At 39.2% G+C, this 27633-nt stretch overlaps 1 protein-coding gene across 2 annotated transcripts in view; it reads right to left on the minus strand.

Annotated features, from left to right (window-relative positions):
- The window catches only part of LOC100660568 (prostaglandin-E(2) 9-reductase-like), an 89246-nt gene that overhangs the window by 45450 nt on the left and 16163 nt on the right, over positions 1-27633 (minus strand). For both annotated transcript variants that reach the window (XM_003410603.3, XM_023548959.2), the window contains exon 2: positions 589-756. In XM_003410603.3, the coding sequence (XP_003410651.2) occupies positions 589-756 (168 nt within the window). The remainder of the gene's footprint in view (positions 1-588; positions 757-27633) is intronic.

Genomic DNA, 27633 nt, shown 5'->3' on the forward strand with positions numbered 1-27633 from the left:
CACAATCACCTTCACTTGTTGCGTGTTCAGCTTTTAAATCATTGAAAAGACTTGGAGCCTTTTCTTGCACTAAAGTAAGTCTACATAAGAACCTTATGTACCTGTTCCAACTGCCTACAAATTCTTAATACCACACCTCAGAATGGGTCTCCTTAGCAACCTAGAGATTGCCTGTATCTTATTTAATATTGAAATAGCTTTCTTAATATTGTTCTCTGTATTGGCATAGGTGAGACCTGAAATTCAAAATGTTAAGAAATTTTACAGGTCACACTGATAGTAAGAAAAGCTGTAATTTGATATAGATCTATGTGAGTCTATCATTCATGCAAAATCACAGTGCTTTAGACTGAGGCTCAGAAAATAAAATACTTTAAAATCACAAAATTTAAACATAGCAATGGTTAGAAAGCCATCTCCACTCTCTTCTTTTGATACTAGTTTTATCGGGTAAATATGTGTGAATAAAAGATGTAGAAATATGTGTAACTCACCAAACCACTCAACCAATCATATAACCAATTTACATACACAATCACTTCATAAATGTGCACACACACACACACACACACCCCAAATACACAGCACCTTTGAAGTGTAGAATATGTCTTCTCTCTTTACAATACCATCAGAAATCTTGCTTCGGATGGCTCGCCCAACTTCCTCTTCATTATCATATATATAAGCTGAATCAATACGACGAAACCCAGCATCAATAGCTAATTTAGTTGCCTCCTCAGCTTTCACCATAGGCGCCTAAGGAAAAACAAAAGACAGTGTTCAGGGATCTACTTGATTGAGAGGTAGTTGGTGCCACAAGCACTGATCTTCACCAGAATGAACCATTCCCTCATGTCTTGTGTTAGTTCTGAATGTAAGATACCCACCAGTTTGCTTGGAGCTTTTCTAGTTTTAGAAATGAAGTTGGGCATACCAGGAATCCCTTCAGTTCAAGGGAAACTTAGGTAGTTTTTCACTGGCATCGGAAGTCCTCAATACCACACCTAGGTCAGGGATTGGCTAAATAACTCACAGTAAATGGTTGTTTTCATGATTTATTGAAGTGAAGTGACAAAAGCAAAAATCTGCAAAGGGACAAGGTAAAGTACAGGGGAAAGCATGCCCGAGCTTCCAAGAGTTTCTAGTGGAGTCACAGAATACACCTGAATCCTCCAGGACGGGATTTTGACAACACGTGGGGAATGTTGTCTGATGGGAAGCTCACTAGAGACTCAATGCCCAAGCTTTTTACTGGGGGCTGGTTCACGCAGGCACTGTCTCCCTAGCACATACCAAAATATCAGACAACCAGAAGGAAAGTAACTATTCCTAATTGTTTGCTTAAGCTCATTGTGCAGGGAGTTTAGAAACAAAAAGCCCTTATCGAGAAGAGAATGATGGGATTCCTCCTGAAATCCTATTTCTGGATGCCAGTCAGGGTCAAACTTGAAAGCAAAATTTAGGGAAGCAAAAAATTAGGGAAGAGATGTAATAATAGTGAAATTGAAAATTATCGGTTTGTCTACTAAAAATTGGAAAACGATTTTAGAGTGTACTTGATACAGGACAAAAAGAAAAACAAAATGCTTTTCATGTGTTTTTGCATGTTTCAGAAGCTTTGTTTTTCAACTTAATCACCAGGAGCTAGTGCCTTAATGCCTTCTGACACCCCCTAGCCATGCTCTTTCCTTAGATGTACCTACATGAGGATGTCACCAAGTCTGAAATTTCAGAGTTGTCCTTAAACTTTCTCTCTGCCTCATCCTCCTTTGCGATACTAAGTAGACAATACCTGTCACTTGACCTTCATAATGTTTCTTGAATACTTCCTTCTATATTACAGATGAGAAAAGTGAGACCAAAAAGTTCAGCCACTAGTCCTTTGTCACACAACTGAGTAGTCTGAAAGACAAATTTGGAATGCAGATTATCTGGTTTCCAATCCAGTGACCTCGCCACTTTGCTTCCTCTCGTGTTAGGGGACCGACTCTACCTATTTGTTTCAAATCTAAGGTGTATTAACAAGGACCAAGAATTCAAGACTTGGTCTTTTAAGATTGTAGAATTTCCCCTAAAAAGTTGTCATCTGTCCTTCCAGAATGAGTTTTCCAGCAGTGAGAGACACATGAGGGAAACTAGGATCAGTCCAGGTGCACCATTTATTTCCTGGCACTCAGCATGAAAACTGAAATGTCCCAGACAATCTGCTGCAGAGATTGGGGAAGTAGCTCCTAAAGCATGCAGTGCAGCCAGCTATAAGGGGCTCCCAAGTGTGAAAAGAAAAAGAAAACAAACAAACAAACAACACAAAACAGAGCAAAACAAAACAAGCAAAAAAAAAAAAGTCCCCAGGGATCCCACCAGGGTAGTGTCATGAGTGGGGGGAGTGGTTTCCCAGTCAAACAGGGCTTCACAGCCTTTCAAGAAGAAGCAAAGATGGCACACAGAGCCAGGTGTTCGAGAGAAAGGAAGGGGAGGTGGTGGGAGACATGGAAGGAACTAAAGGGGATGGAAACACCAGCTCAGGGATTGGCCAAGCTGGCTGGGTCAGAGTAGTTGCCTTCCAGCCAAGAGACTGCAGCTGGTGGGAAGCAGAGCTGATGGAAAGGGGAGGAGAATAAGGGTAGGGTTTGGAAAGCATATATTGCTCGCTACTGGGTGCTCTGTCTCCTGCTCAGAACTTCCTGACGCTGCTTTCCCATACTCCCTGTTGGCTGATCTGCAGTGTGGGTGAGGCAAATCCACGTGGTACACACAATGCACTTCCCAGCCAGAGCTACCGTAAGTAGCGAGGAAGCTTGGAGATAGTGCAGCGGAGAGAGAATAGGAGATAGGAAAGAATGTATCACTGGCTACGGGGTGCTCTGTCTCCTGCTGGGAGCTGCGTGAAACTGCTTTCCTGTGCTGTCTGCCAGTCCTCGACAGGAGTCCAGATAGTAAATCCGTGCTGCGTTAGCTGATAAGCTCCCTCTGCATGTATCTCTCCTCACTGTCTTCTGTCAGTTTCTTATTCCATTTGAGGTTTGGTTGAGTTCTTTATCTTCATTTGACACTTTGGGTTTCAGGAATGACGTTTGTTTCTGTTTTACTTAGTTTTTTGGGTCTTTGCTGTGGAGGGACAGCGTGGCTCTTCTGTCTATGGCGCCATGTTGGCCGGAAGTCCCATTTCCCCACTTTCGTGTTTCGCCTCTACCCCGTATTTCACAGATACAATCCCCTGGTCTGTCACTGCCATGTTTTCCGGAGAAATTAAATCTTGGAGAAGGAATTACAGATTCTCAGGGCTTTAGGTGTAGCTTAGAGGTCAATTTAAAGCACAGAATAAGTGAAAACATCAGATGACACACATTGTTACAACAATGACTAGAACCTTTACTGGAAATGGATTTATATTAATCTTGAAGGAAAATTCTCAGATTCTCAAAAGATAAATGCTTAAGGACTCATCTGTGACTAAAATGCATTACAAACATCAGTTGGGTATTCATCCAACCTGGGCTTCAGTGAGAGCAATTTCACCATATGATTGTCTTGATCACCCCACTGTGCTACCTCTGAGAACTAGAAATGTTTTCCCTAGATTAAAAAAAAAAAAAATCCCAACCACAAATTCAGGTGGGTAAGAAGTAAAGTAGCATATCATCAGGAACCAATGGTGTTGAAAGAAGCAGCCCTACCCGAACTGAATACATTGATGAAAAACAATTCTCAGGGAATTGACTGAATACCAAGATATTTCACAAAGGACTTCCAGGCCACATGGCTCCATAGATAGAAGCACCATGCCATCCCTCTACAGCAAAGACCCAAAAAACTAAGAAAAAAGAGACAAACATCATTCATGGAACCTGAAGTGTCAAACGAAGAGATAAAGAACTCAGCCAAAAACCGAATGGAAAAAGAAACTGACAGAGAACTGAAAGAGAGGAGTGATACTTGCCAAGGTTCTTTCCAGCTAAGGCAGCACGGATTTTCCATCTTGGACTCCTGTCAGAGATCAGCTGATAGGGAGCAGTGGAAAGTAGCTTCACTGAGCTCCCATCAGGAGAGAGAGCAGCACCCTGTAACCAGTGATACATGCTTTCTCAACCCCCATCCTCTTCCTGCTGCTCTACCTCTGAGCTTCCTGGCTGGCTGTGATGGCTCGGCGGACTGGGAAGTGCAGCATCTGTGCGCTTGGATTCACCCCATCCGCATTGCAGATCAGCGGACATGGCATATGGGAAAACAGCTTCATGAAGTTTCCAGCAGGAAATAGAACACCCAGTAACAAGCAATATATGCTTTCCTAACCCGCACCCTTCTTCCCCTCCCCCTTTGGCCTCTTCTGCTTCCCACCGGCTGCAGACTCTCAGCGAGGAGGCAACTGTTTCCACCCCAGGCTGCTTGGATTCACCCTGTCCACACTGGCCGGGTCCCCGAGCTGCTGTAGATTCTTTCTGTCTCTTTTGGTTTCTTCTGTGCCTCCTACCACCTCCCCGTCCTTTCTCTAAAACACTTGTCTCTGTATGCCATCTTTGCTTCTTCTTGAAAGGCTTTGAAGCCCCGCTCAACTGTGGATTCACTCCCCTGGACCGCGATACCATGCTGGTGGGATCCCTGGTTTTCTTTTCCTTTTTTTTTTTTTCTTTTCTGCCTGTTTTGTTCTTGGGAGCCCCTTCTAGCCGGGCTGCACTGCACAGCTTAGTACCATTCCCCGTTCTGTGCAGCTGCGTAGGTGGGATCCCTGGGGGCATTTCTGTTCTTTTTTCTGTCTCTCCTTTTTCCCTTTCTGTCTTTCTTCATTTCTCAGATTTCATCTGTCTATACTTACCTTCTTTTCCAGTCTCCTGAATACCTGGTGCTGTGTGACATCTGTAACCCCTCTAGCCAGGCTGTACTGTGCAACCTGGGAAACTTCCCCAGTCTTTGTAGCCGTGGGACCCCCAGGGGGCTTTTATTTTCTACCTTTTTTTCCAAATTTTTATCTAGTTATTTTTCTCTTTTCCCATTTTTTTTTCTTTTTAATTCCCTCCATTTCTTGGGATCTCTGATCTCCACTCCAAAGCAAAGCTCCCTTTGCACTCTTTTGTTATTGGATGTGTTTTTTTTTTTCCATTGTTTGTTTTTGGCTCCTATTTTTCTCTCCTCTTTCCCATACCCATACTAGCTTCATACATCACAACCTCCCCCTCTGTCCTGCCTACCTGCACCAGGCACTGAACATCACACCTCCAAGCAGCAGTGGCACGGCCTACCATAACCCACCTGGCATGAATTCCTAGTCCACCCTGCCGGCCCTACTACGTGCCACAAACAACCCATCCCAGCCCCTCCCCTTCAGCTGGACCTGCTCTGCAGCACCATAGGTGAGTGAATGGTGACTGAATGACCCCGTTGGACAAGGAGGTGAAAAGTATTGTGACAACAGACGAGCAAACAACAAGAATGCACAGCACACCTGCTCAGACATAACCAAAAAAAAAAAAAAAGGGCAGAACAAAACAAACAAATCTACAATCAAGAAATGAATAAAATGACTACTGAATGTCCCGAAGACAGCAGACAATACCAAAGCCTATAAAAAAACAAACAAACAAACAGGAAAGGATGGTTTCAGTAGGTATCCAAAATAAAACATCAGGTGATTTCCCAAGAGAAGAGGCACTAGAACTATCTGATGAGGAATTCAAATCTCTAACATTCAGAGATATCCAGGAGATGAAGCAAAAAGCAGACAAAAATGAGGTAAAAATAAATTTATGGAAAAGGCAGACAAATTCATGGTAAATACAGACAAAAAAATGGAAGAATTCAGGAAAATAATGCAGGAACAAAATGCCAAAATAAATTCACAACTAGAAATGATACAAAAACAACAGTTAGAAAGCCAAAAGGTAAACAAGATTTCAGAAGTGGACAGTGTCATAGAAGGACGAAGGAGCAGATTTGAAATAATGGAAGACTGGATCAGTGAAATTGAAGACAAGCACTTGCATACAACACAGTTTGTGGAAAAATCAGAAAAAAAAAATGAAAAAAAAAAATGAGGAAACCCTGATAATTTTGTGGAATACAATCAAAAGCAAAAATGTGAGAGTGATCAGAGTTCCAGAACAGGGAGAGAAAATGGAAAACACAGAGAGAATCATAGAAGAATTGCTGACAGAAAACTTTTCTAATATCATGAATGATGAAAAGCTGACCACCCAAGAAACTCAGTGAACCCATACAGGACAGATCCCAAATGAAAAACACCAAGGCATATCAGAATCACACATGCTAAAACCAAAGACAAAGAAAAAATCCTGTGAGCAGCTTGAGAAAAACAAAAAGTCACATACAGAGGAGGAACAATAAGACAAAAGTTCTGATTATTCAGCAGAAACCTTGCAGGCGAGAAGGCAATAGGATGACATATATAAAACCTTGAAAGAAAAACATTGCCAACCATGAATAATATATCCTGCAAAACTTTCATTCAAATATGATGGTGAAATTAGAATACTTCCAGATAAACAGAAATTAAGGGAATATGTAATAACCAAACCAAATCTACAAGAATTATTAAAGGAACTTCTTCAGTTCAATAACAAACAACATCAGACCACAGCCTGAATCTAGGATGCAAGATTGTACCAGCCAGTTACCAACATAGGAAATGAACTCTCAAGAACTATCCAAAACCAAAAGAATTGCAACAGGGAACCAGAGAGGTTAATCTGTAAATGACAACAATGTCAGAACAATGAAAAAAGGAATAAATGGTGTAGGTGTAGAACTTTCTAACGGAGGGGAAGACAAGGCAATACAAGTAATAATAGACTGGTTCAGACCTAGGAAGATAAGGTAAAATTCAAGGTAACCACAAAGAAAGTTAACAACCCTACTCATCAAAGTAAAGAAGAAAAACATAAAGTCTCAATAAAAACAAAATCTACAAAAACAAAAGAAATGAAAAAGAAATCCATGAACAAAGGGAATTCAGCACCGGAGAACAACAGGAAGAAGGAAAATGTAGCACCACAAAAAAAGCACTAAAAAATGACAGCAATAAACTCACACCTATCAATAATTACACTGAACGTAAATGGCCTAAATAGACCCTTAAAGAGACACACAGAATGGATACAAAAACAGGATCCATCAATATGCTGTCTAAAAGAGAAACACCTTAGAGACAAATACACAAATTGATTAAAAATCAAAGGATGGAAAAAATAAATTAAGAAAATAACTACCAAAAAACAGCAGGAGTGGAAATACTAATCTCAGATAAAATTTACTTTAAAACGAAATCCACCATAAAAGACAAAGAAGGGCACTATATAATGTTTAAAGGGACCATCCATCATAAAGACTGAACCATAATAAACATCTATGCACCCGATGACAGGGCTCCAAAATACATAAAACAAACTCTAACAGAACTGAAAAGAGAAATTGACAGTCCCACAATAATAGTAAGAGACTTCAACACACCACTTTTGGTAAAGGACAGAACATCTAGAAAGAACCTCAACAAAGATGCAGAAGAGCTAAAGGGCACAATAAGCCAACTTGACCTCCTGGACATATATATATAACACTCCACCCAACAGCTGCAAAGTACACATTCTTTTCCAATGCACATAGAATGTTCTCCAGAATAGATCACTTCTTAGGTCACATAGGAACCCTCAACAAAATCCAAAACATTGAGATAGTACAAAGTATCTTCTCTGATCACAATGCTATGAAAGTAAAAATTAACAGTAAGAGTAAAGAAAAAAAAATTACTTGGAAAGTAAATAACACCCTGCTTAAAAACCATGGGGTAATAGAAGTCATCAGAGATGGAATTAAAAAATTCCTGGAATCAGATGAGAATGAAAACACCAAAACCTTTGGGACACAGCAAAAGCAGTCCTCAGAGGTTAATTTATACAATAGATGCAAACATCAAAAAAGAAGAAACAAACAAAATCAGAATATTAGCTACACAACTTGAACAAATAGAGAACAGCAAAAGAAGCCCACAGCCACCAGAAGAAAGGAAATAATTCAAGATCAGGACAGAAAAAAATGAAATAGAAAATAGAAAAACAATAGAATCAAAAAAACCAAAGTCAGTTCTTTGAAAGAATCAACAAAATCGATAAACTACAGACTAAACTGACAAAAGAACAACACAAGAGGATGAAGATAAACCAAATAAGAAATGAAATGGGAGACATTACAACAGATCCAGCTGAAATAAAAAGGATTATAACAGTATTATGTAAAACTATACTCCAGGAGGCGGAGCCAAGATGGCGGAAAAGACAGACGCTTCAGGTGAGCCCTCTTTACAACAAAGACCCAAAAAAACACAAGTGAAACAAGTATATTTATGACAATCTAGGAGCCCTGAACATCAAAGGCAAGCTTAGAAAACAAACTGAGGGGAGGGGGGAGAAGAGACGGTTCAGAAGCAGAGAGGACTTACAAGACCTGAATTGCAGGGAGCCCTCAGGCACCACTCCCGGAGCAGCAGTGGTGGGCTGGTACTAGTATTCGGCCACAGTTTCCTCAGGGGGAAGCAGCCAGCCACACAGCCTACTCACAACTTTGGAACCAGAGAAGAACGGCGCGCCGGTAAAACCTAAGTACCTGTGTATATTTTACCACGCCTCCCCCCGCCCCCAAGTCAGCCTCAGCAGCTGAATTGTCTGGGCCTGAGATAGGCCCTGTTGAACACCTAGAGCCATCCTCCTGGTCTTGGAGAAGGAAAAAATTGCATTTGGGGGAATAGAAAATTTGCCAGCTCCACCAACCTGGGAAGCTGAGGACAGAAGCGGCTCCTGTCCAGGCATAAATGGTCCATGGACTTTGAGTACATTTTCCCTATGCAAGGTCCTGTGTGGGCCTATTTCAGGAGAATAGGCCCTTGTTGGCGGACTCCAACCATTTCAGCTGTGTGGTAGAGAGTTGCGTGTTTGATCTCTGACATTGCTTTACCTTTTAAACAGGATCCTCACCTAACCACATAAGGGGCCCAAGAACTAGTAGCTCTACACAGGTCACCCAGCCACCGGAAACAGGGGTCCAAAGATAACTGCTACCTCCCAGTCCTTACAACCAAAAACATCAGGTGCCCATGGTCCGTCTGCAGAACACACCCACCTGTACACGCTAAGGAACAGGGCCATGCTTTCCTCAGAGACACATGGAGGACACTTCTCAGCCCCCTGCCTTGTTCAGAGTATGACCCTCTGCTGCAACCAGGTACCAGTACCTATACCAACCACCTCTGCCCCTCTAAGACTGTAAGACAGAGCCTGTACCACACACTTAATGATCAGCTACCTGGACACCTGAGCTGAATTCAAACAAGAAAAGTTAATGGACTACTAGACTGATATACCTGATAACAGCTCTGCCCTTCTGGGGACGGGACGTTAGAACTCCAAAGGCTATAATAATCAAGCTAGCTCATTCAAGCAACCCATTTGGGTATATCAAAACAAAACAAAGCAAGAAGCTACAACACAGTAAGCAAACACAAAATAAACTAATACAATAACTTATAGGTGGCTTGGAGACAACAGTCAATATTAAGTCACACAAAGAAAGAGACCATGATCACCTCAACAAGCTCTGAAAACAAAGAATCCAGGGGTCTTCTAGATGAAAGTGCCTTCCTGGAATTACCAGAGGCAAAATACAGAAGATTAATAAACAGAAACCTTCAAGACATCAGGAAGGAAATGAGGCAATATGCAGAACAAGCCAAGGAACACACAGATAAAGCAATTGAAGAAATTACAAAGATTATTCAGGAACATAATGAAAATTTTAATAAGCTGGAAAAATCCACAGACAGACAGCAATCAGCAACTCAGAAGATTAATAATAAAATTACAGAAGTAGACAACTCAATAGAAAGTCAGAGGAGCAGAACCGAGCAAGTAGAAGCCAGAATTTTGGAACTTGATGACCAATCACTTGAAAACTAACATATCTGAAGAAAAATCAGGTAAAAGAGTTTTAAAAAAATGAAGAAAACTTAAAAATCATGCGGGACTCTATCAAGAGAAAAAACCTACGAGTGATTGGAGTACCAGAACAGGGAGGGATAACAGAAAATACAGAAAGAATTGTTGAAGATTTGTTGGCAGACAACTTCCCTGATATTGTGAAAGATGAGAAGATATCTATCCAAGATGCTCATCGAACTCCACATAAGGTAGATGTTAAAAGAAAGTCACCAAGACATGTTATAATCAAACTTGCCAAAACCAAAGGTAAAGAGAAAATGTTAAAAGCAGCCAGGGGTAAAAGAAAAGTCACCTACAAAGGAGAATGAATAAGTTCAGACTACTCAGCAGAAACTATGCAGGCAAGAAGGCAATAAGATGACATATAGAGAGCACTGAAGGAGAAAAACTGCCAGCCAAGAATCATACATCCAGCAAAACTCTCTCTCAAATTCAAAGGTGAAATTAAAACATTTACAGATAAACACAAGCTTAGAGAATTTGCAAAAACCAAACCAAGGCTACAAGAATTACTAAAGGAAATTCTTTGGTCAAAAAATCAATAATATCAGATACCAACATGAGGTCACAGAACAGAACATCCTGATATCAACTCAAATAGGGAAATCAAAAAAACAAAATAAGATTAATTTAAGAAAGAAAAAAATGCTCAAAACGGGAAATCATTGAAGTCATTATGTAAAAGATTACAATAATCAAAAAAGAGGGACTAAATACTGGAGGCATAGATCTTCCATATGGAGAGGAAAACAAGGCGATATAGGACGATACAAGTTAGGTTTTTACTTAGAAAAATACTGGTAAATATTAAGATAACCACAAAGAGGTCTAACAATTCCATAAAACCAAGACTGGGAAAAACTTTTTAGCTATGACATTTCTGATCAGTGCCTGATCTCTAAAATCTACATGATACTGCAAAAAGACAAATAACCCAATTAAAAAATGGGCAAAAGATATGAACAGACAGTTCACTAAAGAAGACATTCAGGTAGCTAACAGATATATGAGGAAATGTTCACCATCATTAGCCATTAGAGAAATGCAGATCAAAACTACAATGAGATTTCATCTCACTCCAACAAGGGTGGCATTAACCCAAAAAACACAAAATATTAAATGTTGGAGAGGCTGTGGAGAGAATGAAACACTTATACACTTCTGGTGGGAATGTCAAATGGTACAACCACTTTGGAAATCGATTTGGTGCTTCCTTAAAAAGCTAGAAATAGAACTACCATATGATCCAGCAATCCCACTCCTTGGAATATATCCTAGAGAAATAAGAGCCTTTACACGAACAGATATATGCACACCCATGTTTATTGCAGCACTGTTTACAATAGCAAAAAGATGGAAGCAACCAAGGTGCCCATCAATGGATGAATGGATGAATAAATTATGGTATATTCACACAATGGAATACTACGCATTGATAAAGAACAGTGAGGAACCTGTGAAACATTTCATAACATGGAGAAACCTGGAAGGCATTATGCTGAGTGAAATTAGTCTGTTGCAAAAGGACAAATATTGTATAAGACCACTATTATGAGAACTTGAGAAATAATTTAAACTGAGAAGAAAACATTATTTATGGTTACGAGGGGAGAGGGAAGAAAGGTGGGAGAGGAGCATTCACTAATTAGACAGTAGAAAAGAACTACTTTAGGTGAAGGGAAAGACAGCACACAATACAGGGGAGGTCAGCACAATTGGACTAAACCAAAAGCAAAGAAGTTTCCTGAACAAACTGAATGCTTTGAAGGCCAGCGTAGCAGGGGCAGGGGTCTGGGGACCATGGTTTCAGGGGACATCTAAGTCAATTGGCATAATAAAATCTATTAAGAAAACATTCTGCATCCTACTTTGAAGTGTGGCATCTGGGGTCTTAAATGCTAGCAAGCAGCCATCTAAGATGCATCAATTGGTCTCAACCCACCTGGGTCAAAGGAGAATGAAGAACACCAAGGACACAAGGTGATTACAAGCCCAAGAGACAGAAAGGGCCACATGAACCAGACACTACATCATCCTGAGACCAGAAGAGCTAGATGGTGCCCAGCTATAACCAATGATTGCCCTGACAGGGAACACAACACAGAGTCCCTGAGAGAGCAGGAGAGCAGTGGGATGCAGACCCCAAATTCTCATAAGACCAGACTTAATGGTCTGACTGAGACTGGAAGGACCCCGGTGGTCATGGCCCCCAGACCTTCTGTTGGCCCAGGACAGGAACCATTCCCGAAGCCAGCTCTTCAGACATGGATTGGACTGGACAATGGGTTGGAGAAGGATGCTGGTGAGGAGTGAGCTTCTTGGATCAGGAGGACACTTGAGACTATGTTGGCATCTCCTGCCTGGAAGGGAGATGAGAGGGTGGAGGGGGTTAGAAGCTGGGGAAATGGACACAAAAAGAGAGAGTGGAGGGAGAGAGCAGGCTGTGTCATTAGGGGGAGAGTAATTGGGAGTGCGTAGCAAGGTGTATATGGGTTTTTGTGTGAGAGACTGACTTGATTTGTAAACTTTCACTTAAAGCACAATAAAAATTATTAAAATTAAAACCAAGAAAAACATAACAACTCAGCAAAAATTAATTCAACTACTATGAAAATGAGGAACACAATTTACAAAAAACTTCTCAGCAAAAAAAAGTAAGTGGAAAAATGAAATTGTCAACAACACACACAAAAAGTCATCAAAATGACATCACTAAACTCTTATCTATATTTACGCTGAGTGTAAATGAACTAAATGTACCAATAAAGACAGAAACTCTCACACTGGATAAAAAAACACAATCCGTCTATATGCTGCCTACAAGAGACACACCTTAGACTTGGAGACACAAACAAACTAAAACTTGAAGAATGGAAAAAATATATCAAGCAAACAACTATCAAAAAAGAGCAGGAGTGGCAATATTAATTTCTGACAAAATAGACTTTAAAGTTAAATCCACCACAAAGGATAAAGAAGGACACTACATAATGATTACAGGGACAATCTATCAGGGGGATATAACCATATTAAATATGTATGCACCCAATGACAGCGCTGCAAGATACATAAAACAAACTTTAACAGAATTGAAAAGTGAGATAGACATCTCCACAATTATAGTAGGAGACTTCAAAACACCACTTTCGGAGAAGGATAGGACTTCCAGTAAGAAGCTCAATAGAGACATGGAAGATCTAATTGCTACAATCAACCAACTTGACCTCATATATTTATACAGAACACTCCACCCAACAGCTGCAAAGTATACTTTTTGTGCACTTGGAACATTCTCTAGAATAGATCACATATTAGGTCATAAAACAAACCTTTGCAGAATCCAAAACATCGAAATATTACAAGGCATCTTCTCAGACCACAAGGCCATAAAAGTGGAAATCAATAACAGAAAAATCAGGGAAAAGAAATCAAATACTTGGAAACTGAACAATACCCTGCTCAAAACAGACTGGGTTATAGAAGAAATTAAGGAGGGAATAAAGAAATTCATAGAATCCAATGAGAATGAAAACACTTCCTATAAAAACCTCTGGGACACAGCAAAAGCATTGCTCAGAGGTCAATTTATATCGATAAATGCACACATGCATAAAGAAGAAAGAGTCAAAATCAGAGAACTGTCCCTACAACTTGAACAAATAGAAAGCGAGCAACAAAAGAATCCGTCAGGTACCAGACGAAAACAAATAATAAAAATTAGAGCAGAATTAAATGAATTAGAGAACAGAAAAACAATTGAAAGAATTAACAAAGCCAAAAGCTGGTTCTTTGAAAAATTGATAAACCATTGGCCAGACTGACTAAAGAAATACAGGAAAGGAAACAAATAACCCGAGTAAGAAATGGGATGGGCCATATCACAACAGACCCAACTGAAATTGAAAGAATCATATCAGATTACCATGAAAAATTGTACTCTAACAAACTTGAAAACCTAGAAGAAATGGATGAATTCCTAGAAACACACTACCTACCTAAACTAACACATTCAGAAGTAGAACAACTAAATAGACCCATAACAAAAGAAGATATTAATAAGGTAATCAAAAAACTCCCAACAAAAAAAAAGCCCTGGCCCAGAGGGCTTCACTGCAGAGTTCTACCAAACTTTCAGAGAAGAGTTCACACCACTACTACTAAAGGTATTTCAAAGCATAGAAAATGATAGAATACTACCTAACTCATTCTATGAAGCCACCATATCCCTGATACCCAAACCAGGTAAAGACATCACAAAAAAAGAAAATTACAGACCTATATCCCTCATGAACATAGATGCAAAAATCCTCAACAAAATTCTAGCCAATAGAATTCAACAACATATCAAAAAAATAATCCACCATGAGCAAGTGGGATTTATACCAGGTATGCAAGGCTGGTTTAATATTAGAAAAACCATTAATGTAATCCACCATATAAATAAAACAAAAGACAAAAACCACGTGATCGTATCAATTGATGCAGAAAAGGCGTTCTACAAAGTCCAACACCCATTCATGATAAAAACTCTCAGCAAAATAGGAATTGAAGGAAAATTCCTCAACATAATAAAGGGCATCTATACCTTTTTTTTTTTTTATACAAAGCCAACAGCCAACATCATCCTAAATGGAGAGACCCTTGAGAACGGGAAACAGACAAGGACGCCCTTTATCACCACTCTTATTCAACATTGTGCTAGAGGTTCCTAGCCAGAGCAATTAGGCTAGACAAAGAAATAAAGCGCATCCGGATTGGCAAGGAAGAAGTAAAATTATCTCTATTTGCAGATGACATGATCTTATACACAGAAAACCCTAAGAAATCCTCCAGAAAACTACTGAAACTAATAGAAGAGTTCGGCAGAGTCTCAGGTTACAAGATAAACATACAAAAATCACTTGGATTCCTCTACATCCACAAAAAGAACATCGAAGAGGAAATCACCAAATCAATACCATTCACACTAGCCCCCAAGAAGATAAAATACTTAGGAATAAATCTTACCAAAGATGTAAAAGACCTATACAAAGAAAACTACAAAGTACTAGTGCAAGAAACTAAAACGGACCTACACAAGTGGAAAAACATACCTTGCTCATGGATAGGAAGACTTAACAAAGTAAAAATGTCTATTCTACCAAAAGCCATCTGTACATACAATGCAATTCCAATCCAAATTCCAATGACATTTTTTAAAGTGTTGGAGAAACAAATCACCAACTTCATATGGAAGGGAAAGAAGCCTCGGATAAGTAAAGCATTACTGAAAAAGAAGAAGAAAGTGGGAGGCCTCATTCTACCTGATTTTAGAACATATTATACAGCCACAGTAGTCAAAACAGCCTGGTATTGGTACAACAACAGGCACATAGACCAATGGAACAGAATTGAGAACCCAGATATAAATCCATCCACATATGAGCAGCTGATATTTGACAAAGGCCCAGTGTCAGTTAATTGGGGAGAAGATAGTCTTTTTAACAAATGGTGCTGGCATAACTGGATATCCATTTGCAAAAAAAATGAAACAGGACCCGTACCTCCCACCATGCACAAAAACTAACTCCAAGTGGATCAAAGACCTAAACATAAAGACTAAAACAATAAGGATCATGGAAGGAAAAATAGGGGCAACATTAGGAGCCCTAATACAAGGCATAAACAGAACACAAAACATTACTAAAAATGATGAAGAGAAACCAGATAACTGGGAGCTCCTAAAAATCAAACACCTATGCTCATCTAAAGACTTCACCAAAGGAGTAAAAAGACCACCTACAGATTGGGAAAAAATTTTCAGCTATGACATCTGTGACCAGCGCCTGATCTCTAAAATCTATATGATTCTGTTAAAACTCAACCACAAGAAGACAAACAACCCAATCAAAAAGTGGACAAAGGATATGAACACGCACTTCACTAAAGAAGATATTCAGGCAGCTAACAGACACATGAGAAAATGCTCTCGATCAATAGCCATTAGAGAAATGCAAATTAAAACTACGATGAGATTCCATCTTGCTCCAACAATGCTGGCATTAATCCAAAAAACACAAAAGAGTAAATGTTGGAGAGGCTGTGGAGAGATTGGAACACTTACACACTGCTGGTGGGAATGTAAAATGGTACAACCACTTTGGAAATCAATCTGGTGTTTCCTTAAAAAGCTGGAAATAGAACTACCGTACAACCCAGAAATCCCACTCCTTGGTGTATATCCTAGAGAAATAAGAGCCTTTACACGAACAGATACATGCACACCCTTGTAAATTGCAGCACTGTTTACAATAGCAAAAAGTTGGAAGCAACCAAGGTTTCCATCAACAGACGAATGGATAAATAAATTATGGTATATTCACACAGTGGAATACTGCACATCGATAAAGAATGATGAATCTGTGAAACATTTCATAACATGGAGGAACCTGGAAGGCATTATGCTGAGTGAAATTAGTCACAGGCAAAAGGACAAATATTGTATAAGACCACTATTATGAGATCTTGAGAAATAGTTTAAACTGAGAAGAACACATACTTTTGTGGTTACAAGAGGGGGGAGGGAGGGGGTGTGAGAGAGTTATTTACTGATTAGATAGTAGATAAGAACTACTTTAGGTGAAGGGAAGGACAACACTCAATACAGGGGAGGTCAGCACAACTGCACTGGACCAAAAGCAAAGAAGTTTCTGGGATACACTGAATGCTTTTCAGGTCAGCAGAGCAAGGGCGGGTTTGGGGACTATGGGGTCAGGGGACATCTAAGTCAATTGGCAAATAAATTCCATTATGAAAACATTCTGCATCCCACTTTGAAGTGTGGCGTCTGTCTTAAACGCTAACAAGTGGCCATCTAAGATGCATCAATTGGTCTCAACCCCCCTGGATCAAAGGAGAATGAAGAACACCAAGGTCACAAAGTAATTATGAGCCTAAGACACAGAAAGGGCCACATGAACTAGAGACTACATCACCCTGAGACCAGAAGAACTAGATGGTTCCTGCCTATGACCTGCCCTGACAGGGAGCACAACAGAGAACCCCTGAGGGAGCAGGATATCGTGGGATGCAGACCCCAAATTCTCATAAGAAGACCAAACTTAATGGTCTGATTAAGACTAGAAGAATCCCGGTGGTCAGGGTCCCCAAACATTCTGTTGGCCCAGGACAGGAACGATTCCCAAAACCAACTCATCAGACAAGGATTGGAATGGACAATGGGTTGGAGAGAGATGCTGATGAGGAGTGAGCTACTTGCATCAGGTGGACACTTGAGACTATGTTGGCATCTCCTGTTTGGAGGGGAGATGGGAGGGTAGAGAGGGTTAGAAACTGGCAAAATGGTCATGAAAGGAGAGATTGGAAGGAGGGAGCCGACTGACTCATTAGGGGGAGAGTAAGCAGGAGTATGTAGTAAGGTGTATATAAGTTTATATGTGAGACACTGACTCAATTTGTAAACATTCACTTAAAGCACGATAAAAAATATTTTTTAAAAAAAGGCAGAAAAAACATTTAGAAAAATATGTTTAAATAATGAGGTAACCACAAAGGAGACAAACTTGTATTTTACACATCAAAATAAAATACAAGAAAAAAATAGAGACTGAGCAGAAACAAAATCAACAATGAGGAATATGAGGAAAGGATGATACATAGAGATAATCTACTCAGCACATAAGATTAATTGGGAAAAAGAAAGTGTTAACAACGCACAAAAATAGACATCAAAATAATAGCACTAAATTCATAAAAAAAAATTCATACCTATCCATAATTACTCTGAATGTAAATGGACTAAATGCACCAATAAAGAGACAGAGAGTGGCAGAATGGTTTAAAAAACACAATCTGTCTATATGCTGCCTACAAGAGACACACCTTCGACTTAGAGACATAAACAAACTAAAACTCAAAGGATGGAAAAAAATATATCAAGCAAACAATCAAAAAACAGCAGGAGTAGCAATATTAATTTCTGACAAAATAGACTTTAAAATTAAATCCATCATAAAGGATAAGGAAGGACACTATATAATGATTAAAGGGACAATATACCAAGAAGATATCGAAGGCAGTGGGTTTTATACCAAGAAGATATAACCATATTAAATATTTATGCATCCAATGACAGGGCTGCAAGATACATAAAACAAACTCTATCAACACTGAAAAGTGAGATAGACAGCTCCAGTATAATAGTAGAAGACTTCAGCACACCACTTTCGGTGAAGGACAGGACATCCGGAAAGAAGCTCAATAAAGACACAGAAGATATACATGACACAATCAAACAACTTGACCTCATAGACATATACAGAACACTCTGCCCAACAGCAACCAAGTATACTTTCTTTTCTAGTGCACATGGAACATTATCTAGAAGAGACCACATATTAGGTCATAAAGCAAGCCTTAGCAGAATCCAAAACATTGAAATATTACAAAGCGTCTTCTCTGACCATAATGCCATAAAAGTGGAAATCAATAACAGAAAAAGCAGGGAAAAGAAATCAAACACTTGGAAGCTGAACAATACCCTGCTCAAAAAAGACTGGATTATACAAGACATTAAGGATGGAATAAAGAAATTCATAGAATCCAATGAGAATAAAAACACTTCCTATCAGAACCTTTGGGATACAGCGAAAGCAGTGCTCAGAGGTCAGTTTACATCAATAAATGGACACATATAAAAAGAAGAAAGGTCAAAAATCAAAGAATTATCCCTACAGCTTGAACAAATAGAAAGAGAACAACAAAAGAAACCCTCAGGCACCAGAAGAAAGCAAATAATAAAAATTAGAGCAGAGCTAAATGAAACAGAAAAACAATTGAAGGAGTTAATGAGACCAAAAGCTGCTTATTTGAAAAAATCAACAAAATTGATAAACCATTGGCCAAACTGACAAAAGAAAAACAGGAGAGGAAGCAAATAACCCAAATAAGAAATGAGATGGGTGATATTACAACAGATCCAACTGAAATTAAAAGAATCATATCAGATTATTATGAAAAATTGTACTCTAATAAATTTGAAAACCTAGAAGAAATGGATGATTTCCTAGAAACACTACCTAACTAAACTGACACAAACAGAGGTAAATAGATCTGTAACAAAAGAAGAGATTGAAAAGGTAATAAAAAAAATTCCCAACAAAAAAAAGCCCTGGCCCGGACAGCTTCACTGCAGAGTTCTACCAAAGTTTCAGAGAAGAGTTAACACCGCTACTACTAAAGGTATTTCAGAGCATAGAAAAGGGCAGAATACTTGCAAACTCATTCTATGAAGCCACCATATCCCTGAAACCAAAACCAGGTAAAGACACCACAAAAAAGGAAAATTACAGACCTATATCCCTCATGAACTTTGATGCTAAAATTCTCAAGAAAACTCTAGCAAATAGAATTCAACAATATATCAAAAAAATAATTCACCATGAGCAAGTGGGATTCATACCAGCTATGCAGGGATGGTTCGACGTTAAAAAAACAATTAATGTAAGCCATCACATAAATAAAACAAAAGACAAGAATCACATGATTTTAATCAATTGATGCAGAAAAAGACTTTTGACAAAGTTCAACACTCATTCATGATAAAAACTCTCAGCAAAATAGGAATTGAAGGAAAATTCCTCAACACAATAAAGGGCATTTACACAAAGCCAACAGCCAACATCATCCTAAATGGAGAGAGTCTGAAAGCATTTCCCTTGAGAACGGGAACCAGACAAGCATGCCCTTTATCACTGCTCTTACTCAGCATTGTGCTAGAGTTCCTACCCAGAGCAATTAGGCTAGATAAAGAAATAAAAGGCACTCAGATTGGCAAAGAAGAAGTAAAATTATCTCTATTTGCAGATGACATGATCTTATACACAGAAAACCCTAAGGAATCCTCAAGAAAACTACTGAAACTAAAAGAAGAAAGAGTTCAGCAAAGTATCGGGATACAAGATAAACATACAAAAATCAGTTTGATTCCTCTACACCAACAAAAAGACCATCAAAGAGGAAACCACTAAATACAATACCATTTACAGTAGCCCCCAGAGAGATAAAATACTTAGGAATAAATCTTACCAGAGATGTAAAAGACTTATACAAAGAAAACTACAACACACTTCTGCAAGAAACCAAAAGAGACCTACATAACTGGGAAAACATTCCTTGCTCATGCATAGGAAGACTTAACATTATAAAAATGTCTATTCTACCAAAAGTGCTCTCTACGTTTAATGCAATTACAATGCAAATTCCAATGACATTCTTTAATGAGATGGAGAAAAAAATCACCAACTTCATATGGAAGGGAAAGAGGCCCTGGATAAGAAAAGCATTACTGAAAAAGAAGAACAAAGTGGGAGGCCTTACTCTATCTGATTTTAGAACCTATTATACCGCCACAGTAGTCTAAACAGCCTGGTACTGGTAGAACAACAGATACATGGACCAGTTGAACAGAATTGAGAATCCAGACATAAATCCATCCACATATGAGCAGTTGATAATTGACAAAGGCCCCAAAACAGTTAAATGGGGAAAAGACAGTCTTTTTAACAAACGGTGCTGGCATAACTGGATATCCATCTGCAAAAAAGAAGAAACAAGACCCATACCTCACAGCATGCACAAAAACGAGCTCAAAATGGATGAAAGACCTAAATATAAAATCTAAAATGGTAAAGATCATGGAAGAAAGAATAAGGACAACGCTAGGAGACCTAATACATGGCATAAAGAGTATACAAAATACTAATAACAATGCAGAAGAAAAACTAGATAACTGGGAGTTCCTAAAAATCGAACACCTATGCTCATCCAAAGACTTTGCCAAAAGAGTAAAAAGACTACCTGCAGGCTGGGAAAAAGTTTTTAGCTATGACATTTCTGATCAGCGCCTGATCTCTAAAATCTACATGATACTGCAAAAACTCAACTACGAAAAGACAAATAACCCAATTAAAAAATGGGCAAAACTCCCAGTTTGCGCGAGAGGTGTGGCACACCGGAAGGAGAAGTCCCCGGGAGGAACTGATTGGTCCCGAAGCGCAGAAAGTAGCGTCCCAGACAGGGTGTCGTCTTGCCGGGGCTTGGGCGCGGAGTCCATTTTTATTGCCCTGAATTGACCCAGGGGGCGGGCCCACCGGGCCGTGCGGAGGAACTGATTGGTCCCGAAGCACAGAAAGTAGCGTCCCAGACGGGGTGCCATCCTGCCGGGGCTTGGGCGCGCGCACGAGCGGGGCGTGAGCACGGAGTCCATTTTTATTGCCCTGAATTGACCCAGGGGGCGGGCCCACCTGGCCGTGCAGGTGACCCCAAACCAGTTCGCGCGAGAGGTGTGGCGCTCTGGAAGGAGAAGTCCCGGGGAGGAAGTGACTGGTTCCCGAACAGGGAAAGCAGCGTCTTAACCCGGAAGTCATCCCGCTGGGATTTGGGCGCGCGCACAGGTGGGGCGTGACCGCGGGACCTAATTATAATTGCCTGAATAGACCCTGGGGGCGGGCCCACCCGTTCGTGTGGGAAACGCCCACCCAGTGCCCACGAGCGGTGCCGCGCACAGGAGGAAGTCCCCAGGAGGAATTGACTGGTATCCGAACAAGGAAAGCAGTGTCCTAGCCAGGGACCCGTCCAGCCCGGATTTTGGCGAACGGGGGCGGAGCGTGAACGTGTTGTTCAGCTCTATATTCTGTGGTGCTACACTCCTAGCTCTCAGATCCCTCCCCCACCCTCCCCAGGCGACCCCATTAACATCCGAATACCCGGAGCCAGAGAGAGAATTCAGATAGGGATCTGACTGCATTTTTTTTTAGCTGACTACTTGGAAAATCTAGTTTCCCAGTGATGGCTCGGAGACAGCAGTCCATATCAAACCACATAAAGAAACAGACCATGACAGCTTCTCCAACCCCCCAAACAAAAGAATCAAAATCTTTCCCAAATGAAGATACAATCCTGGAATTATCAGATACAGAATATAAAAAACTAATTTACAGAATGCTTAAAGATATCACAAATGAAATTAGGATAAATGCAGAAAAAGCCAAGGAACACACTGATAAAACTGTTGAAGAACTCAAAAAGATTATTCAAGAACATAGTGGAAAAATTAACAAGTTGCAAGAATCCATAGAGAGACAGCATGTAGAAATCCAAAAGATTAACAATAAAATTACAGAATTTGACAACGCAATAGAAAGTCAGAGGAGCAGACTCGAGCAATTAGAATGTAGACTGGGACTTCTGGAGGACCAGGGAAACAACACCAACATAGCTGAAAAAAAATCAGATAAAAGAATTAATAAAAATGAAGAAACCCTAAGAATCATGTGGGACTCTATCCAGAAGGATAACTTGCGAGTAATTGGAGTCCCAGAACAGGGAGGGGGGACAGAAAACACAGAGAAAATAGTTGAAGAACTCCTGACACAAAACTTCCCTGACATCATGAAAGAAGAAAGGATATCTATCCAAGATGCTCATCGAACCCCATTTAAGATTGATCCAAAAAGAAAAACACCAAGACATATCATCATCAAACTTGCCAAAACCAAAGACAAACAGAAAATTTTAAAAGCAGCCAGGGAGAAAAGAAAGGTTTCCTTCAAGGGAGAATCAATAAGAATAAGTTCAGACTACTCAGCAGAAACCATGCAGGCAAGAAGGGAATGGGACGACATATACAGAGCACTAAACGAGAAAAACTGCCAACCAAGGATCATATATCCAGCAAAACTCTCTCTGAAATATGAAGGAGAAATTAAGATATTTACAGATAAACACAAGTTTAGAGAATTTGCAAAAACTAAACCAAGACTGCAAGAAATGCTAAAGGAGATTGTTTGGCCGGATGACCAATAATATCAGGTACCAGCACAATACAAGGTCACAAAACAGAACGTCCTGATATCAACGCAACTCAAACAGGGAAAGCACAAAAACAAACAAATTAAGACTAATTCTAAAAAATAAATAAATAAACAAAATAATACACACAACAGGAAATCATGGAAATCAATAGATAAACGATCAAAATAATCAAAAAGAGGGACTAAATATAGGAGGCATTGAACTGCCAGATGGAGAGTGATACAAGGCGAAATAGAAGGATACAAGTTAGGTTTTTACTTAGAAAAATAGGGGTAAATAAAAAGGTAACCACAAAAAGGAATATCAATCCCATAACTCAAGAAAAAAGCCAAGAAAAACGTAACGACTCAATAAACACAAAGTTAAACATTATGAAAATGAGGATCTCACAAGCTACTAAGAAAAACGTCTCAGCACAAAAAAGCATGTGGAAAAATGAAATGGCCAACAACACACATGAAAAGGCATCAAAATGACAGCACTAAAAACTTACTTATCTATAATTACGCTGAATGTAAATGGACTAAATGCACCAATAAAGAGACAGAGAGTCACGGACTGGATAAAAAAACACGATCCATCTATATGCTGCCTACAAGAGACACACCTTAGACTTAGAGACACAAACAAACTAAAACTCAAAGGATGGAAAAAATATATCAAGCAAACAATAAGCAAAAAAGAAGAGGAGTAGCAATATTAATTTCTGACAAAATAGACTTTAGACTTAAATCCGCCACAAAGGATAAAGAAGGTCACTATATAATGATAAAAGGGACAATTGATCAGGAAGACATAACCATATTAAATATTTACGCACCTAATGACAGGGCTGCAAGATACATAAATCAAATTTTAACAGAATTGAAAAGTGAGATAGACACCTCCACATATATAGTAGGAGACTTCAACACACCACTTTCGGAGAAGGACAGGACATCCAGTAAGAAGCTCAATAGAGACACGGAAGACCTACTTACAACAATCAACCAACTTGACCTCATTGACTTATACAGAACTCTCCACCCAACTGCTGCAAAATATACTTTTTTTTCTAGCGCACATGGAACATTCTCTAGAATAGACCACATATTAGGGCATAAAACAAATCTTTCCAGAATCCAAAACATCGAAATATTACAAAGCATCTTCTCAGACCACAAGGCAATGAAGCTAGAAATCAATAACAGAAAAACTAGGGAAAAGAAATCAAATACTTGGAAAATGAACAATACCCTCCTGAAAAAAGACTGGGTTATAGAAGACATCAAGGAGGGAATAAGGAAATTCTTAGAGAGCAACGAGAACGAAAATACTTCCTATCAAAACCTCTGGGACACAGCAAAAGCAGTGCTCAGAGGCCAATTTATATCGATAAATGCACACATACAAAAAGAAGAAAGAGACAAAATCAGAGAACTGTCCCGACAACTTGAGCAAATAGAAAGTGAGCAACAAAAGAATCCATCAGGCACTCGAAGAAAACAAATGATAAAAATTAGAGCTGAACTAAATGAATTAGAGAACAGAAAAACAATTGAAAGAATTAACAAAGCCAAAAGCTGGTTCTTTGAAAAAATTAACAAAATTGATAAACCATTGGCTAGACTGACTAAAGAAAAACAGGAAAGGAAACAAATAACCCGAATAAGAAACGAGAAGGACCACATCACAACAGAACCAAATGAAATCAAAAGAATCATATCAGATTACTACATAAAATTGTACTCTAACAAATTTGAAAACCTAGAAGAAATGGATAAATTCTTGGAACAATACTACTTACCTAAACTAACACATTCAGAAGTAGAACAACTAAATAGACCCATAACAAAAAAAGAGATTGAAACGGTAATCAAAAAACTCCCAACAAAAAAAAGTCCTGGCCCAGATGGCTTCACTGCAGAGTTCTACCAAACCTTCAGGGAAGACTTAACACCATTACTACTGAAGGTATTTCAAAGTATAGAAAAAGACGGAATACTACCCAACTCATTCTATGAAGCTACCATCTCCCTGATACCAAAACCAGGTAAAGACATTACAAAAAAAGAAAATTTTAGACCTATATCCCTCATGAACATAGATGCAAAAATCCTTAATAAAATTCTAGCCAATAGAATCCAACAACACATCAAAAAAATAATTCACCCTGATCAAGTGGGATTTATACCAGGTATGCAAGGCTGGTTTAATATCAGAAAAACCATTAATGTAATCCATCACATGAATAAAACAAAAGACAAAAACCACATGATCTTATCAATTGATGCAGAAAAGGCATTTGACAAAGTCCAACACCCATTTATGATAAAAACTCTCACCAAAATAGGAATTGAAGGAAAATTCCTCAACATAATAAAGGGCATATATGCAAAGCCGATGGCCAATATCACTCTAAATGGAGAGAACCTGAAAGCATTTCCCTTGAGAACGGGAACCAGACAAGGATGCCCTTTATCACCACTCTTATTCAACATCGTACTTGAAGTCCTAGCCAGAGCAATTAGGCTAGACAAAGAAATAAAGGGTACCCAGATTGGTAAGGAGGAAGTAAAGTTATCACTATTTGCAGATGACATGATCGTATACATGGAAAACCCTAAGAAATCCTCCAGAAAACTACTGAAACTAATAGAAGAGTTTGGAAGAGTCTCAGGATATAAAATAAACATACAAAAATCACTTGGATTCCTCTACATCAACAAAAAGAACACCGAAGAGGAAATAACCAAATCAATACCATTCACAGTAGCCCCCAAGAAGATAAAATACTTAGGAATAAATCTTACCAAGGATGTAAAAGACCTATACAAAGAAAACTATAAAACTCTGCTACAAGAAATTCAAAAGGACACACTTAAATGGAAAAACATACCCTGCTCATGGATAGGAAGACTTAACATAGTAAAAATGTCTATTCTACCAAAAGCCATTTATACATACAACGCACTTCCAATCCAAATACCAATGTCATACTTTAAGGGAATAGAGAAACAAATCACTAATTTCATATGGAAAGGAAAGAACCCCCGGATAAGCAAAACATTACTGAAAAAGAAGAAGAAAGTGGGAGGCCTCACCCTACCTGATTTCAGAAACTATTATATAGCTACAGTAGTCAAAACAGCCTGGTACTGGTACAACAACAGGCACATAGACCAATGGAACAGAATTGAGAATCCAGATATAAATCCATCCATTTATGAGCAGCTGATATTTGACAAAGGACCAGTGTCAGTCAATTGGGGAAATAATAGTCTTTTTAACAAATGGTGCTGGCATACCTGGATATCCATTTGCAAAAGAATGAAACAGGACCCATACCTCACACCATGCACAAAAACTAACTCCAAGTGGATCAAAGACCTAAACATAAAGACTAAAACGATAAAAATCATGGAAGAAAAAATAGGATCTACCCTAGGAGCCCTAATACAGGGCATAAACAGAATACAAAACATTGCCAAAAATGATGAAGAGAAACCAGATAACTGGGAGCTCCTAAAAATCAAACACCTATGCTCATCTAAAGACTTCACCAAAAGAGTAAAAAGACCACCTACAGACTGGGAAAGAATATTCAGCTATGACATCCCAGACCAGCGCCTGATCTCTAAAATCTACATGATTCTGTCAAAACTCAACCACAAAAAGACAAACAACCCAATCAAGAAGTGGGCAAAGGATATGAACACACATTTCACTAAGGAAGATATTCAGGCAGCCAACAGATACATGAGAAAATGCTCTCGATCATTAGTCATTAGAGAAATGCAAATTAAAACTACGATGAGATTCCATCTGACACCAACTAGACTGGCATTAATTCAAAAAACACAAAATAATAAATGTTGGAGAGGCTGCGGAGAGACTGGAACTCTCATACACTGCTGGTGGGGTTGTAAAATGGTACAACCACTTTGGAAATCCATCTGGCGTTATCTTAAACAGTTAGAAATAGAACTACCATACAACCCAGAAATCCCACTCCTCGGAATATACCCTAAAAATACAAGACCCTTCACACAAACAGATATATGCACACCCATGTTTATTGCAGCTCTGTTTACAATAGCAAAAAGCTGGAAGCAACCAAGATGTCCATCAACGGACTAATGGGTAAATAAATTGTGGTATATTCACACAATGGAATACTACGCATCGATAAAGAACAGTGACGAATCTCTGAAACATTTCATAACATGGAGGAATCTGGAAGGCATTATGCTGAGCGAAATGAGTCAGTTGCAAAAGGACAAATATTGTATAAGACCACTATTATAAGATCTTGAGAAATAGAAAAAACGGAAAAGAACACATACTTTTGTGGTTACAAAGTGGGGAGGGAGGGAGGGAGGGAGGGAGAGGGCTTTTTATTGATCAATCTGTAGATGGGAACTGCTTTGGGTGAAGGGAAAGACAACACTCAAAACATGGAAGGTCAGCCTAATTGGACAGGATTAAAAGTAAAGAGGTTTCCGAGATAAAATGAAAGCTTCAAAGGATAGCGAAGCAGGGGCTGGGGTCTGGGGAACTTGGTTTGAGAGGACTTCTAAATCAATGGGCAAAACAATTCTATTATGAAAACACTCTGCATCCCACTTTGAATTGTGGCACCTGGGGTCCTAAATGCCAACAAGCAGCCATCTAAAATACATTAATTGGTCTCAACCCACCGGGAGCAAAGGCAAAGGAAGAACACCAAGGTCACACGACAACTAAGAACCCAAGAGACAGAAAGGGCCACTTGAACCAGAGA

Source organism: Loxodonta africana, chromosome 4, assembly GCF_030014295.1.
Source record: "Loxodonta africana isolate mLoxAfr1 chromosome 4, mLoxAfr1.hap2, whole genome shotgun sequence".
NCBI classification, from domain to species: domain Eukaryota; kingdom Metazoa; phylum Chordata; class Mammalia; order Proboscidea; family Elephantidae; genus Loxodonta; species Loxodonta africana.